Raw genomic sequence first — 17,051 nt, 5'->3', positions numbered from 1 at the left:
GATATAGCGGTTTAAACAAAATAGAAATCTGTTCCTCTCATATGGAACAACTCAGAGGTACATGGTAGTTGGTAGCGAGCTCTCCAGTCCTTTATTACAGGGCATTCATGTCTGACTGCAGAGCGGTTGCTCCTGCTTCCTTGAGCTGTTTCCCAGGCAGCAGGAAGAGGGTAAGATAGTACATGCTGCTCCTTTTATGGATCACCCAGAAGCTCTGGCTTCTCTCCATTTTCCAAAACTTCATCAAGTGACCATTCTCACCTATGAGGGTGGTTGGGAAATTAGCTGTGTACCTGGCTAACTTGGGAGTTTCCCTGTTAAGGAGAAAATGGAAAGAAAGGATATTGATGGATAAGTGTGTCACCCACAGATTATTTCCTGCCTTGTCATGGAAATAATGTAGTGAATATCCTTGAGTATGTTTTTGAGTACATGTGTAAATATATTTGGGGCTTCCCAGGTGGCTCTAGTGGGAAAGAACTCACCTGCCAATACAGGAGACATAAGAGATGTGGGTTTGATCCCTGGGTCAGGAAGATCCCCTGGAGGAGGGCCTGGCAACCCACTCCAGTATTCTTGCCTGGAGAATCCCATGGACAGAGGAGCCTCGTAGGCTACTATGAGACCATAGGCTCTCATAGAGTTGGACACGACTGAAGCGACTTAGCCTTGCATGCATGCATAAATAGATTTGTAGGATAAATTCTTGAAAGTGGAATTGCTGAGTCAAAGGATACATACATCTGTTATTTCAATGTTGCTGTATTATGTCTAATAAGGGATGTCAGGGGATCAACTGAAGAGGCCTCCTAGGGCATATCCACCTGGGCGTTATCACGATGTGTTAGAGCTACCAGCACCCATCCCCAAGAAGCTGGGCTCCTAGATCAACCTAAATTAAGAGAAAAGCTCTTTGACCAGCGTAATCTTAGATTTCATTTGCTGTATGATACACCCATGCTGTGGGAATCAAGCAAGCAAGGGTCCAAACCCAAATCAGAGACAGCAAGGCTTTGATAAGGATTTTAATCATCCCAACAATATAGTAACTAACTTATAGTCTCCTTAAATTTTCCCAGTGCTGTCTGGTTTTTATTATCAGAGAACAAAACTGTTAGCATGAGAAGTTTCACATACTGTTTTTTAAGGGACTTTTATCTTTTGAAAATCCAAGATACGTTCTATTAATACCACTCATAAGTTTGGCTTTGTGCTCTGAAAACCCATCTGGAAAAGTAATATATACAGATGGGCCTGCAGAAATTGATTTTCATATCATAAGGGTGAGTTTTATCATAGAGAAGTGGTAAAGAAATCCAGAAAGAGGAAGAGAAAACCATTGCACTGACCTCTGGTCACTGAAGCCATCTGCCACCAGGAGCCTGTGCAGGGACCAGCAGGGAGAGGGCTTCAGGACCGTGGATTTACTGGAGACCTCACTATAATTAACATCAGGTCTTAAAACAACTTTTTAAATTGAAATATAGTTGATTTCTAATGCTGTGTTCACGTGTACAGCAAAGTGATTGTTATGCATGTATATGAACATTGGGGTGCATGTATCTTTTGGAATTAAGAGTTTTCATCTACTCTGGATATATGCCCAGGAGTGGGATTGCTGGATGATATGGTAGCTCTGTTTCTAGTTTTTTAAGATTTTAGACCCCAACCTTTTGGCACTAGGGACTGGTTTCATGGAAGACCATTTTTCCACAGACCAGGGGTGGGGGGATGGTTTCGAGATTATTCAAGAACATTATATTTATTGTGCACTTTATTGTGCACTTTATTTCTGTTATTATTGCATCGGCCCCACCTCAGATCACCAGGCATTAGATCCCAGAGGCTGGGGACCCCTGTTTTAAGGAACCTCCATACTGCTCTCCATAGTGGCTGCACCAGTTTACATTCCCACCAACAGTGGAGGAGGGTTCCCTTTTTTCCAGACCCTCTCCAGCATTTATTATTTGTAGACTTTTTGATGGTAGCTATTCTGACTGGTGTGAGGTGGTCCCTTGTAGTTTTATTTGCATTTCTCTAATAATTAGCAATGTTGAGCATATCAGGTCTTGATATGGTAAAGTTACTCCTCAACAATCTGCTTCTGACAATTTATATTTCTTTAATTTGATAGGAGGTCAGTGCCTTTTAAAAAAGTTAAAACAGTAAATTTTTTAAGCTGCCATTAAGAAATATACCTTGTAAAATTTTTCTAGTGTAAGTGGTAGATTATAATGCTCCATGCATTTTCTTTCTTAAACTCTTATTGCATGTACTGCAAGATGGCTAACCAGGGATGGAAATTTAAGTTGTAACCATGTTCTCTGATATCCCGAGAGTTGTAGACAGATTTGCAGTGTGTCCCCAACCTTATGACACGGTGTGTGTTGGGGAAGTGGTTGTACTTCATTTACATATCAGGAAACTTAAGTTTAAAGAGGTTGGATTTTGCTTGGTATCTCTTGATAGGGCCTAGGATGCCAATCTTCTGACTCCAAATGTGCTCTTTGCCTTATGCCATTCCAAAGCTTACTCTTTGTGGGAGGACAGATTCAGGACTTTATTCTTACCGCCTTGAGCCAGCCAACCTGCTTGACTTTAGCAGGGGAAGTAGGGGAAAAAGAATGTGACTTGTTATTCTTCTTCATGTCAGAAAACAATAACCAAGGTCATATTATATACTTGTTTTCATGGTCCAGAGAAATTCTGGTAAGAGCATTTTTTCCCCAGATGTTTTCATTTGAATCAGTGTTGGGAACTGGTCAGTTTCCAATTTTGAAACTCCTTTCAACCCAAGCATGCCATCTGGTGCTGGTGGGTAGAGTTCACTTCTTTTACTCTATTCTGCATCCTTGCTTGTAAGTAGGAAAGTAGGAAAGTTCCTGAGTTGAAAGTACATGATCAGAGACCCTGCTGTAATGGTATTTTTTGAGTTCTCATTTTTCCAGGATAAAAACTGGAGGAGAATGGATACATGTATATGCGTGACTGAGTCCCTTTGCTGTCTACCTGAAACAACATTGTTAATCGGTTATACTCCAGTACAAAATAAAAAAAAATAAAAATGGTGTGTCTCAAAAAAAAAAAAAAAGGCAAACCAGCTTGTTTACAATGCAGAAGCATTGCTTTTTTGTTTGTTGCCCCCAAACTCACATCTTACACTGTGTTTTTTAAGTTGTGGGTCATGACCCATTAGTGGATTATGAAATCACTTTAGTGGTCGAAGCACCAAAGATTCACACATCTGAGTTTATGCCTCAAAGATTCATATGTTTACTGAGTTTTTCAACTGTGGATCACAACTTGTTTATGGATTATAAAATGGAGTTAGTGGGTTGCAACCATCATTTGAAAAATAGAAAATAAAAGGAAAGTATAAGAGTGGTTCTCAAAGAGTAAGGTTAAGCAAAACTTTTATTTTGGTGTATATTTACATTTACCTTTACATTTGTGTGTGGACTGGGTCATACTTTAATAATGTACTTCTTTGGGTTGAAGCCAAGCATTTAAAATCCACTCATTTCCTTCTCCAATTATTGTAGTGGCTCAGTGGTAAAGAATCTGCCGGCCAACGCAGGAGACGTGGGTTCGATCCCTGGATGGGGAAGATCCTCTGGAATAGGAAATGGCAACTCACTCTAATATTCTTGTCTGGGAAATCCCATGGACAGAGGAGCCTGGTGGGCTGCAGTCCATGGGTTCGAAGTCGGACAGGACTGAGCGATTTCACTTAGTGACTAAACAACAACAAATTGTTGTAATAGCCCCATCTACTGGTACTTAACAATATTGCCACCGAGGATTTTAGATTATTTTTATACTCCTGAACAGGCTTTTCCTTTGTGATTTGTTGCGTATATATGTGTATATATATATTTTTCCTGAATAATAATGTTTATCATTAACACGTCTAGATTCTTTCTGATCAATACCAGCTGCAGGATGTATTGGAAAAATCTGATCATTTGATGGCTACAGCGAAAGGTCTGTTTGTTGACTTTCCTCGCAGGCGCACAGGTAAAGTATTCACATCAAACAAAAGTTTCTTTATCTTATTAACCACAGCTCACACCTGGCTATTTGAAAGACTTTAAAATCTTCCTTTAGGTATCATGTTATAATAAACGTGAGTTGCTGTTATTAAAGATTTTCATATGATGATTCACTTATGGCAGTGTAGAGTGCATGTGAAGTCAATTTAAATGAAACAAAATCATCATGGCTCATTTCCCTTCTGCAGGATTTCCGAATGTAACAATGGCTCCGGAGTCCTCTCAGAGTCCCACTGTGGTCAGTCAGGACCCTGTCACCCAGGCCATCCGTAGTGAATCTGTTATAGAGCCTCAGGTAATGTGCTTTGCTCACAGCCATAACGCTCATGCTAAAATTAAGTTGATGTAGATCAGTATTGTGGTAAACATTTCAAAAGCTTTAATATCGAAATACCGAGATGTGGTTGCTAGAAATATTCTTACTCAAGCATGTTGCCCTTTCGGTGAGTAATGCTTATACTAAACAAGATAGGACTGGAGAATAGTAGCTAACCTGTGCTGAATGATTACCTTGGAAGTAGTTACTATTATTATCCCCATTTAGCAGACGAAAAACATACTCAGAAAAATTAAGTGACTTGTCCAAGCTTACACAGCTAGTTAGCATGAGAGACGGCACTCAAATCTAGGCTGTCTGGTGCCATAATATGATAGTCCATGGGGTCACAAAGAGTTGGACATGACTGAATGACTTAGCACATATATATGCATGGGCTTCTCAGGTGGCTCAGTGGTAAAGAATCTGCCTGCCAGTGCAGGAGTCACGGGTTCAATCCTGGATTAGAAAGATCCCCTGAAGGAGGAAATGGCAACCCACTGCAGTATTCTTGCCTGGAAAGTCTCATGGATAGAGGAGCCTGTCGGTCTACAGTCCCATGAAGAGTTGGATATGACTGAGTGACTGAGCAAGCACACACAGGACTCAGGATCTGTTTAATGCAATTTCCCAAGTTATTTGTATCTTCTATGAAAAAAAAGAGAATCATCAGTCAGATGGATGATCCTAGGGAATTACAAAGTCCAGAATCATATAAGTGTGCTGTTTGCTGCTTATAAAGGCAATTAAGTAGAACGTTGTACATATTTTTAATAGCTAAAGCCTATTAGCTATATCCCTAGCCAAAAGCCAGGAATATGTATGTATGTTTTGGCAGTTATTACAAAGTTAGCTTTCAGATGATCATGTGATAAGGGTGGAGAAGTAGCAAGAGTCAGAGTTAGAGAGAAAGGAAGGAGCTGGGTCATGAAGGGCCAATGAACCAGAGAGCAAGAGTAGAGCCGCTAAAGGATTTTAAGAAGAGCAGTGTTGTGGTGCAATTGACAGTAGTGTGGAAAATGGATTGGGGAGGGAGGGGCAAGACTGGTGAGAGGGTCTTGTTAAAAGACTCAGATTGGAATCTTGGTGAGAAGTGGTGACGATTGTCCCAAAGCAGTGGCAGTAGGGAAGGAGGTAAAGGGGAAGAGGGATAGATTTGAAAGCTTAAAAAGGGGTAGAATTGACAAGATTGGGTGACTGATTGGATGTGGTGGGTAAAGAAGAAGGATAATTTCCAGTCTGCTGGCTTGAGAATCTGAGTAGATGGTTATGCTGTTCATGGTCTTGATAATATGGCGGGAACAAGGTTTCTGGAAGAATGATAAGGGAGGCTTGCTGCTGCTGCTGCTAAGTTGCTTCAGTTGTATCCGACTCTATGCGACCCCATAGACGCCCACCAGGCTCCCCGTCCCCAGATTCTCCAGGCAAGAACACTGGAGTGGGTCGCCATTTCCTCCTCCAATGCATGAAAGTGAAAAGTGAAAGTGAAGTCGCTCAGTTGTGTCCGACTCTTAGCAACCCCATGGACTGCAGCCTACCAGGCTCCTCTGTCCATGGGATTTTCCAGGCAAGAGTACTGGAGTGGGTTGCCATTCCCTTCTCCTAAGGGAGGCTTAGGAAAATGATAAATTTTAGACATGATGGGTATTTATGTGTAGGATGTTCTCCTCTAGATATCTTTTAGGCAGTTGGACATGAATGTTGAGGGCTCAAGAGACATCTGGGTGAAGATAGAGGTTTGGAAATTAACAACATTTGGCTTGTAATTGCACCTTGGAATTAGATGTAAACATCAAAAATGCGTCAAGTGAGAGGAGAATGACATTAAATAGAGGGGAAGGATAGAAAAAGAACCAGTGAAAGAGATTGGGAAGGAATGGCTAAAAGAAGAAGGAAAACCAAGAAAATAATGGTATCACGGAAGTGAAAGAGAGAAGTTTATGAATAAGATTTTGAAGGAAAGAAATGAGTTGCCATCGATATCTAATGAGTGAGAAGTAATGGAAGGCAAAGACAGAAATATCCATTTGATTTGAGAACAAGTGTGTTGATGTTTACCATGTAGAGAACAGTTTACACAGAGTGGCAGGGCAGAAGCAAAGTTGAAGGGTACAAATGGTGAATGAGAAGCGGGGCAGATCTTTCAAAAAGTTTATGGCACAAAAAGGGAAGATAAATGGTAGGTCAAGGTCAGTACAGGGTCAGGATAAAATGGGAGAGACTTACATTTAAAGGTGGGTGAATTGAAGCTAGTAAGGAGGGGTTGAAAATGGAGAGAGAAGGGCAGTTGATGGACCAGAGGAGGTAAGAGGGTTTGGTTTCTAGACCACGTGTGGAGGGATTTGCCTTAGAAGGAAGGACCTCTCTTCTCTTAGGACAAAAAGAAATAAAAGATAAGGGTGTATGTAACCGGTCTGTTGTTATTTAATTGTAAAAAGGCTCTTAACGAAGTAGATGATGATGAACAAGAAGGAACTGTTAACAGCCAGTCAGAAGAAAGTGAGAATGAGTTGGATAACTCTCTAAGCTCTCAGTCAAATGCAAATGCAGGAACGTAAGTATATATGGCATAAATATCTACAATGCTTCCTTTTTCCCCAAGGCCATCTCTCCCCTCCCCAGCTTTATTGAGGTATAATTGATAGATAATGTTGTATAAGTTTAAGGTGTGCAGCTTGTTGATTTGGTATACTTATATACTGCAAAATGGCTACCATCATAGCTTTAAGTGATGGGTGGTTAATACCTCCATTACATCATATAATTACCATTTCTTCTTTGTGGTGAAAACATTTGGGATCTTCTCACGTAGTACCAGTCTGTAAGTCTGTTTTGTAAATAAGTTCATTTGTATCTTTTTTTTTTTTTAGATTCCACATATAAGTGATACCATATGATGTTTGTTTTTCTCTGTCTGACTTACTTCACTTAGTCTGGATCTCTAGGTCCTTCTGTGTTGCTGCAGATAGCATTATTTTGTTCATATTTATGGCTGAGTAGTATTCTGTTGTGTATATATACCACATCTTTATCCATTTATCTATTGATGGACACTTATGGATTGCTTCCATGTCTTGGCTATTGTAAATAGTGCTGCAGTAAACATTGGGGTGCATGTATCTTTTTGAAGTATGATTTTCTTTGGATATCTGCCCAAGACTGAAATTGCTGGATCATCTGGTAGCTCTGTTTCTAGTTTTTCAAGGAATCACCATACTGTTCTCCGTAGTGGCTGTACACCCTCTCTAGCATTTATGGTAGACTTCTTGATGATGGTCATTCTCACTGGCCTGAGGTGATATCTCATTGTAGGTTGATTTGCATTTCTCTAATAATTAGCAGTGTTGAACGTCTTTTCATCTGCTTTTTTCCATCTATATACCTTCTTTGGAGAAGTCTCTATTTAGATCTTCTGCCGATTTCTTTTGATTGGGTTGTTTGTTGCTTTGATATGTATCTGAGTGAGCTGTTTGTATATTTTGGAGAGTCACTTTATTTGCAAATATTTTCTCCCATTCTTTGGATAGTCTTTTCTTTTGTTTATGGCTTCCTTGCTGTGCAAAAGCTTTTGTGTTTAATTAGATTTTATTTGTTTATTTTTGTTTTGATTACTGTAGCTTTGTAATATTGTGTGAAGTCTGGGAGCCTTGTTCCTCCTGGTGTGTTCTTTTTCCTCAGGATTGCTTTGGCAATTCTGGGTCTTTTACGGTTTCGTATACATTTTAGGATTATTTGTTCTAGTTCTGTGAAAAATGTCACGGGTAGTTTGATAGGGATCACATTAAATCTATAGATTGCTTTAGGTATTATGGCAATTTTAACAATATTAATTCTTCCAATCCAAGAGCATGGGATACCTTTCCATTTCATGTGAGGTTGACTCCTCTACAGAGGTTGCAAATTCTAATGTTTACCAGCTGATCAGTCACAGTTCTTAGTGGGCTCTGCAGGCCCAGATCCTCCAACTTTTTAAAGGAAACCAGAGAATATAAAAACCTAATTTTTAAATTTTGGAAACTTTGAATGTAAAAAAATAAAAAAGAAAACCAAATTATGTGTGAAACACTGTTGGAGCCAAACAAAGCACATTTTCTGCCTAGAGGCATCCCTCTGGTTGCAGTTTTCAACCTCTGCCGCTGGGACTTTTGAGAGCTGCAGTTCAAGGCACCACTAGGGGTGCCTTGTTGATCAGTTCCTGAGGACTTGATGCAGAAGCTCCAGAAGAGAAAAGTTGCAGGGCGCTTCTGAGATGCTTCACCGTCATTGTATATGTCTTGTCACGGCAAATGGCATATGCTCTTACTCAGTAATTTGCCTTATTTGACACTCTCATTATTTGGATATTTCCATGGTTTCTAAGAATATGAGAATTTGCAATCTTTTGTAAAACACTTTGTAGTCAAAGAGAGAAAACTCTTTGTAGTCAACCAGAGTCATTTCTTCTTTGTGATCATTAAAACCTGGCCTTTGGTAAAACCCATATCAGCTTTCTGGATTAGCCTTCAGTATTTCTGTCAGGGATTGTGGAATCTTCAGGAAGACAGAGGCACTAAGACCAAGCAGAATTTTAAATGAGGTCTATGCGTGTTGCATTTGTTCAGCAGTATGAAGAGAGGACTCCTTTATTAAAAGTCTACTTAATTATTTCCCATCTTTCACTATTAACCATGGAAAAGTAAAGTGTGGGTGGGTTTTCATTTGGGAGGAGGTTTGCTCTGGGTCTGTGCAGCTTCAGAATTTAAATCTCTGCTGATTTGTTTAATCAAATGTGTACCTATAATAAATTCTTTAAACACTGCCCTCAACTCAAAACTGTCTCAACTACAGAGCTGTCTTATACTGATACAGAGCAGGTATAAAAGCACCTGTACTGGTGTCATCCAAAGGAAAAATACATAGGGAACTTTTTACTTTTCAGGAGGAAAGGCTAAGAAGCAGATGTCTCTGTGTGAAAAAGGGCTTTGTGAAGCTTCAACAGATCAGGACAGAGGCCCCCTGGGAGGGTAGGAGGAAACATGAAGGGGGCCCCTGCAGAATTCTTAGGTTAGCTGCCAGAACTCCAGAGGCCAGCTCTCACATAAACGCAGTGGGACTGTAAAAGTTACAGGCTCAGCAGCTTTATGGTTTTCCACAGGGTCATGGGAGCTGTGTTACCTTTTTGTTTGGTTTCCTTAAAAGATGAATGGAGGCTTTCCGAAACTTGGGGTAGTCCTCAAAATCTTGAGGTAGAACCTATGGTGGTGAAAGGTTCATAGCCCAAGGAAAGAAAGTGAGAAAAAATGCAAATGTAAGTGCTGAGAAGAGACCAGGTGGCCAGGGCATAGCTGATCCATTCAATGATCTCAGAAAGGAAATTGATTCCAGAAATGTACATGAACAAGCCACTTTGTGGAATCTTGTAGATGATTTCTCCAGGCTTCCTGAGCTGGGGGCATTATAGTCACTATGAATGTTGATTCCCATTATCAAAATAGATAAGAAGACACCAGGGCTAAACTGTATGTCTGTGTACCACTCAGCAGGGTATTCAGCACAGTAAACGAGATAGTAGCCTTGGAGGAGTCCATTTCCCATGCAGAAGACAAAGCCTCTGAAAAGGAATACATCTGGAAAAGGCCTCCCTGTAGTGAGCAGTGAGTAAGCAAATGCCCTACGGGTCTTGGAGGATCTCCTGGGGGGGTGGGGGGTGGCTGTGGCTCTCTGTGAGGACAAGGGCACTGGTGGCGGAGGTACTAGGGAGTTCTCATTGATGTGAGCTGTCCTAGAGGCCACCGTTTTGATGCCAAGCTGATTTCAGTGTGTTATATTGATATTCTGCTACCTTTCTGAACCTTGGTCGAGTTAGTTTTAGCATTGGTTTTCTAGGGTTTTCCAGGTATCCTATCATGTCATCAGGCTTCCCTGGTGGCTCAGAGGTTAAAGCGTCTGCCTGGAATGCGGGAGACCCGGGTTCGATCCCAGGGTTGGGAAGATCCCCTGGAGAAGGAAATGGCAACCCACTCCAGTACTCTTGCCTGGAGAATCCCATGGACGGAGGAGCCTGATAGGCTATAGTCCATGGGGTCGCAAAGAGTCGGACAGGACTGAGCGACTTCACTTTCACTTATCATGTATCTGCAAATAGATGTAGTTTTGTTTTCTGAGTCTTATATCACTAGCTTGTTTCTTTTGTATACTGCAGTAGCTAAGGGACAGTGGTAAATGATGGTGGAAATAGTGGGCATCTGGGCATCCTTGTTTTGCTCCTGATCTGTGAAAATGATACTTCTGTTTCCTCTTTAGTAAAGTGCTGGCTTCAGTACTCAGGTCTTTTTTTAAAACAAAAACAATGCTAGGGAAACATCTTTGAAATCCTGTTTTCTTGAATGTTTTTATCAGAAATGAGTGTTGAATTTTCTCAAAGACTTTAACATTTGTAGATAATCATATGTGTTTCCTAGTTAAATCTATTAGTATGGTTCTTTATATTACAAATGCCTTTTTGAAATATTCTTGAATTCCTGAAATAAATTCCACTTGGCATGTTTTTATTATTGTGGTATTGGATATTGTTTGTTAATATTTTATTTAATAGTATTCTTACATTAATATTCATAAATGATATTATCTATAATTTTAAAATACATTGCTTCAGATTGAGGTGACAGTGTTATACTTGATTTTATAAGACGCGTCTGTTGGAAAGTTTTCCAATTTTTTAAGTTCTGGAACAATTTATGTAGCATTGGGACTATCTGTACTTTGAGTGTTTGGTGGAATTCCCCTGTGAAAGTATTTGAGCCTGGTACTTTTTTTGTGGGGAAGTACCATAATAACTTTTGTTTCTTCTATGAAGATTGGATTATCTAAGCCTTCTATATCTGTTGATGTCAATTTTGATAAATTACATTTTCTCATAAAATTATCCATTTCATCTAGATTTATGAATGTATGTCTATTGAGGTGTGCAAATAATCTCTATACTTCTGGAAAATGTCTTTTGTTTTCTTAAGTAGAGCTATAATTTTTCTGATTTCTTCGGTATCAATTTTTGCTTTTATCTTTATTATAATCTTCTTTGTGCTTTTTTAAATAAGCTTTTTGAGTTGAGAATGTAATGCATTTATTTTCATTATTTTATTTTAATTGATAAGCATATTTAAGGTTCAGAATTTTTCCATGATCACTGCCTTAAATGTGTACTACACAACCAAATATGTGGTGTTTTATTATTTTAGAAATTAATTTGTTTATATTTGCTCTTTTACCTAAGAATTATTTAATAGTTTTTTTATTTTTTTTTTTTTTCATTTTTAAGCTTCCAGATAGAAGAGTCTCTTGGTTTTCTTCTACAGTTGTTTTTATTTCTATTGCAGCCTGAGTGTGGTTTGTAATATTTCTACTTACGGAATTTAATGATGTTTTCTTTGTGACTGGAATCAATGATCAAATTTTTGTGAATGTCCATGTGTGTGTTTGAAAAGAAGGTATATTCTCTATTAATAAAGTATAAAGTTCTTTATGTATATCCATAAGATCTACCTTATTGATTATATTGTATATGTCTTCTATATCCTTACTTATTTTTGCCATTATCTTGTATTGAGAGTGGTGTTTTAAAGTCTCTCACTATTACTGTTTGTTTCTTTGCATTTGATGTTTAAATATATGTAATTCTGTTTGAAGTTAAATATCTCCATCCTTATAAAGATGGTTATTTTTTGATACATGGATATCCATGTATATTATATCTTCATTGTGAATTATGGCTTTTAGCATTATAAATTGGCTAACAAGTCAAGTTAGTGTCTCTTGGTTTCAGTTGTACTTTGATAACGGGAACAAAACCTCTGCTTTTTTTCTTGTTTCTAATCTCCTGGATCATCTTTGCTTATTCTTTTAGTTTTTCTGAATTATTGTGTTCTAAATGTGTCTTTGTATTTAGCATAGAATTGGATCTTGCCTTGTTAGCCGATTTGAAAATCATTTTTTTTTAATTGGTGAAGTAGGCTTATAACATGTGTTGATATGATTGATATATTTGGTGTCAACTTTGTTATTACTTTATGATACTGAGTGTATTATACTTTATTTATAATTTTCCTTCTTCCTGTGAGATGACTTCTCTGTTCTTTTAAGAAGTTTCACTGGCATTTAGGAAGCTTGTAGTTTTGACTCTTGCTCGTTTCTTTATATCAGCTTTCTGTGGAGCCTTTAGTCCCGTGTTTTCTTATGTAAGCTGCACTGTCAGGTTTGCGATGGTGCTTTGACTTTCACCTGCCACCTGTGCAGCAGGTGGGTTATGCAGCATTCCCATTTCTTCCCTGCTTTTCTCTCCATCCTCATCCCCAGTTTTGAGCTGCATTTTTTCCCTTTAACGGAGCATAAAACATTTACATGTTGTTTTTCCTCTTATATCTCTATTTTTGTTTTTGTTCTTGAGCTGTAATTAAATATATCAAATGCTCATCATCAGTCCCTTTATGATGTGTCCCTAGTTACCTCTTGGCTGATTCTCTCAGACAAAGCTTATGCCACAGGACTTGTGAATTCAATTTTCCTTGAGTTTTTGAAAGTTTAGAAGTTTTTATGGCTTTGATACTTGAAGGACATTTTGGCTGGATATAAAATCTATGGTTCCTATTTTGTTTCCTTAACATTCTTAAAAATGCTACTCCATTCTTGGTTTGCTTGGAATGGTTTTTTTGGGAAGTCTGATGCTAGGATAATTTTCTTGCCCTTGTAAATAATTTGGCATTTTTATCTAGTGACTTGATTTCTTTTATCTTTAAAATTTAAATTTGCTAAACTATATTTTAGATTACATTTCCAGGTCAGTTTTTCCTTTTCCAACACAGTTGGCCCTTTCCTATATTTATATATGGGCCTTTCCTATATGTAGGGAATATGTATATATTCAGTTATTTTCTTTCTTTTTTGGCCTTAAAAGTTTTCTTTGATTATAGTTGTAGTTTTAAGTATTAGTTCTAAATCACTGTTTCATTTTTCTTTTTCAGAAACTCGCCTTATATACACAGAAGGTTTTTCCTGGTTTCCCTCTTTAGGCACTTTCTCTTTGACCTATTGTAGTCATCTTAATCTTAATTTTATTCTTTTTGTTGTTTTTCTGTAATTCTTTAATGTTGCTTATTAAATCTTTGTTTAACAATTCTCCAATGGACACATTGTAATTTAACCTTTATTTCTGACATAGTTTTTCTTTGATTTCTTTCCTCAGTTTAATCAGTTCTTTTATTTCTTCCTGTTCTTTGTCCATTTCTGGTTTAGTTTTAGAATTTCTGATTAAAGAAATACTTTTTAAAGTATATTTAATTCTACTTAAAGTATTGTATTATGGTTTTCTTCTGCTTTATTCTACATGTTGGGGGCAGGAATTTCATTAGCTGAAATATTTCAGTTTCAGTTTTCTGGTTTGATGTACTGCCTTTGTTATACTGAACATTTTGTGGAGAGGATTGGGAGTTTGGGATGATTGTTCTCTCAGTTACAGTGATGCACAACTTCTTTAAAGCCTTTTTTTTTTTTTTAAGGAAAAAAAAAAGTATTGGTAGATTAAAGGTGGCTTCTCCAATATCGTGGCTCTGTTTTGTCTTGCAGGTCTTTTGCATCTTTTTCCCTTCAACACTCAGCCTCCAAAGTGCATCTTTCCTTTTGTGTTAACTCTCTTCTCCTTAAGAAGTGATGCCTTCCCAAGACTGCCACCTTGGGTTCTGCACACTTCCTGGTCGGGTTATGATTGCCCAGTGTTGTGTTGTTTTTTTTTTAAGCATTTGCATACTTAGAATGGACTTTTTCTTTCTACAGGTAGTTTTTGCCACCGTTAGGCTCTCAGCTCTCCTTTTCTCTTTGCGGTCATTTTGAGCTGCCCCCATTCTTTGCAAGGGTTTCCTGCAGGAGCTCAAGAAATAACTTTGTTGGAATTTGATACTTATTTTTATACTTATATTTGAAGTTAGTAGTATTCTCTCTCTTCCAGTAATAAAAAAGGTTTGGGTTGTGTGCTGTTGTATTTGCTTTTCTGTTTCACTGTACAGTGTTTGGAGGATATGTAGAGTCATTCTCTTCAGAATACCTGGAAATATGTATCATCTTTTAAGTACTTTTCTTTCAGAACCTAAATGTAACTAATCTTGTACAGAATAACTTTTATTCTTTACACTTGAAGTAAATAATTTTTTTCATTGAGTAGGTTAAGATTAGTTTTATCTGATTAGTTGTTTGAAAAGGCAGTTTCTAATTTATGAATACCTTATATCTCAAAATGTTACTTATTGACTGCTGAGCATGGGGTATTAATAGAAGATGAATTAGACTTGGAATCTGGGGACTAGGCCTTTGGTTACTTACTATTTAGATCATCTCTGGTCTTTATTTCCTCAGTTGTAAAATATGAGGAGGGTAGAAAATAAGACTTCTAAGGTGCCTTCTGGTCTGAAAATTTCTGTGAATTCTGTGAGTTCTTGTGAGCACGGAATTGATTTCTCATATGATAATATTATACATTATCAGTACATCTGTAACCCAGTCCTCAGAAATCTCTACTGAGTCATTGGTGTTTTTTGGAGTCAGCACATTCCAAGTGAGGAAGCAGTGGTTGTAAGCCTCTTACTTAACCCTCACCACTACCTTCCTTCCTCTGTAGACCTTTGTATTACAGGCTAGGGGGAGGAAGAGGTGATGTTGGAGGCATTCATCGTGCGAAAAAAGGGAGAAAGAATTGAGAAGAAGAAATCCCAAGTGGCAGAAACCAAATGACAAGGAAAATTGCTCTTTCCAGTAGGCTTGGGTAGCTTCTTTTGGATGGGATGTAAATTAGAGATGCTAATATTCCTAAGTTGTCTCTGAAATAAAGTCATTAAAATACTGTTATAATTGATGCTGCCATAAAAGAGAATTGGTGCACTTGTCCTTCTCTCCAGAGCCTGCTTTCCTAACAGTGACTCCTAATTTGAGCGTCTTTTGCAATCTGAAGAGTAAGGATTTCTCAAATCAAGTCCTGGTTTCTTTTTGCGTAAGAGTTCTTCTCTCAATTTCTCTCTTTCCTCTTGTGTTTCAGCAAGAAGAAAAGCAGGCTGCATATTCAGTGTGTGCGTGTGCACGTGTGGTCTCTTCAGTCTTGACTCTCTGTGACCCTGTGACCTAGCCTGCCAGACTCTCTGTCAATGGGGATTCTCCAGGCAGGAATACTGGAGTGGGTTTCCAAGCCCTCCTCCAGGGGATCTTCCCGACCCAGGGATCGAACCTGATCTCTTATGTCTCCCGTGTTGGCAGGCAGGTTCACCACTATCTCCACCTGCACGTTCAGTACTTTTCCTTGTAAACCTTGACAGATAAATATCCAGTTTCATTGCTTACAAATTCTGCTTCCCCACACAACTCAGCTTTTCTACTGCTTTATAGTAAGGATTGCCCTTTTCCCAGTTTCCAATAACATGTTCCTCGTTTTCTTCAGAATCCTCACCAGAAGCTCCTTTAATATTCATATTCCTACCAGCATTCTATTTATGATGATATGTTATTTTCTCAGATGATACAGGCTTTCTCTACCATGCTTCTCACTTCCTCTTGAGTCTTAAATGTAAGAATCTTTAACATTCATATTTCTACCAATAATCTTTTTAAGGCAATCAGGTTTTTTCTGTTGTTGTTCAGAACTTCAGTTGCTGAGTCATGTCCAACTCTTTGCAACCCCATGGACTGTAGCACGCCAGGCTCCTCTGTCCTCCACCATCTCCCAGAGTTTGCTCAGGTTCGTGAGTCAGTGATATGATCCATGGAAAGGAGGCTTTTTCTATCGTTCACCTAAAAATTATTCTAGCCTTTATTCATTATCCAGTTCCAAAGCTACTTTCATATTTTTAGGTATTTGTTACATCAGCACCCCATATCTAGATACCAGAATCTGTATTAATTTTCTGGGGCTGTGGTAACAAATTTCTACAAACTTGGTGGCTTCAAACAGCAGATATTTATTCTCTCACAGTTCTAGGGGCCAGAAATCCTAAATCAGTTTCACTAGACTAAAGTGACAATGTTGGTATTGCCACGTTCCCTCTGGGTGCTCTAAGCGAGAATCCATTCCTTACCTCTTTCAGCTTCTGGTGGCTGAAGGTGTTCTTTGCTTGTGTCCATGTCACTCCAGTCTCTGCCTCCACCTTCATGTCACCTTCTCTGCTTGTGTGCATCAAAATCTCCCTCTGCTTCCCTCTTAAAAGATGCATATGATTGCATTCAGGGCCCACTTGGAGAATCCAGAATCATTTTGCCATCTCAGGATCCTTAGCTTTATCACACCTTCTTAGTGTGATAAGGTAACAAAGCAAAGTCCCTTAGCAAAGTCCCTTCTTAGTCAGATAAGGTAATATTCACAAGTTCCAGGGATTAAGTTATGCGTGTCTTTTTAGAGGGCCGTTCTTAAGCCTACCATAGATAGTATTGGATTATTATTTTGTTGTTGCTGTTTGATACAACCTGATTCTTAAAAGTATAAACATTAGGAGACAGTAATGGAATTCAAACTGGTTTGGATTTTCCCAAGTTGTACAGAAATCTCATTATGATACTTTTCTTAGGATTTGTCCTGAAAGTTGTATTTAGACCTAACTTATACTATGCGATGCAGGAGACCCAGGTTCAATCCCTGGGTTGGGAAGATTCCCTGGAGAAGGAAATGGCAACCCACT

At 38.5% G+C, this 17,051-nt stretch overlaps 1 protein-coding gene across 3 annotated transcripts in view; it reads left to right on the top strand.

Moving 5' to 3' along the window:
• The window catches only part of SPICE1 (spindle and centriole associated protein 1), a 65,441-nt gene that overhangs the window by 24,329 nt on the left and 24,061 nt on the right, over positions 1–17,051 (top strand). The window contains exons 5-8 of one of the 3 annotated variants that reach the window (XM_070369436.1): positions 3,915–4,017; positions 4,241–4,347; positions 6,807–6,922; positions 9,891–10,001. In XM_070369436.1, the coding sequence (XP_070225537.1) occupies positions 3,915–4,017; positions 4,241–4,347; positions 6,807–6,922; positions 9,891–10,001 (437 nt within the window). Of the gene's footprint in view, positions 1–3,914; positions 4,018–4,240; positions 4,348–6,806; positions 6,923–9,887; positions 10,002–17,051 lie in introns of all 3 variants that reach the window. The other 2 variants (XM_070369429.1, XM_005903358.2) reach the window with 2 other exon arrangements.

This window comes from Bos mutus, chromosome 1 (genome assembly GCF_027580195.1).
Source record: "Bos mutus isolate GX-2022 chromosome 1, NWIPB_WYAK_1.1, whole genome shotgun sequence".
NCBI classification, from domain to species: Eukaryota; Metazoa; Chordata; class Mammalia; order Artiodactyla; family Bovidae; genus Bos; species Bos mutus.
This window is presented reverse-complemented; position numbering and strand designations above follow the sequence as displayed.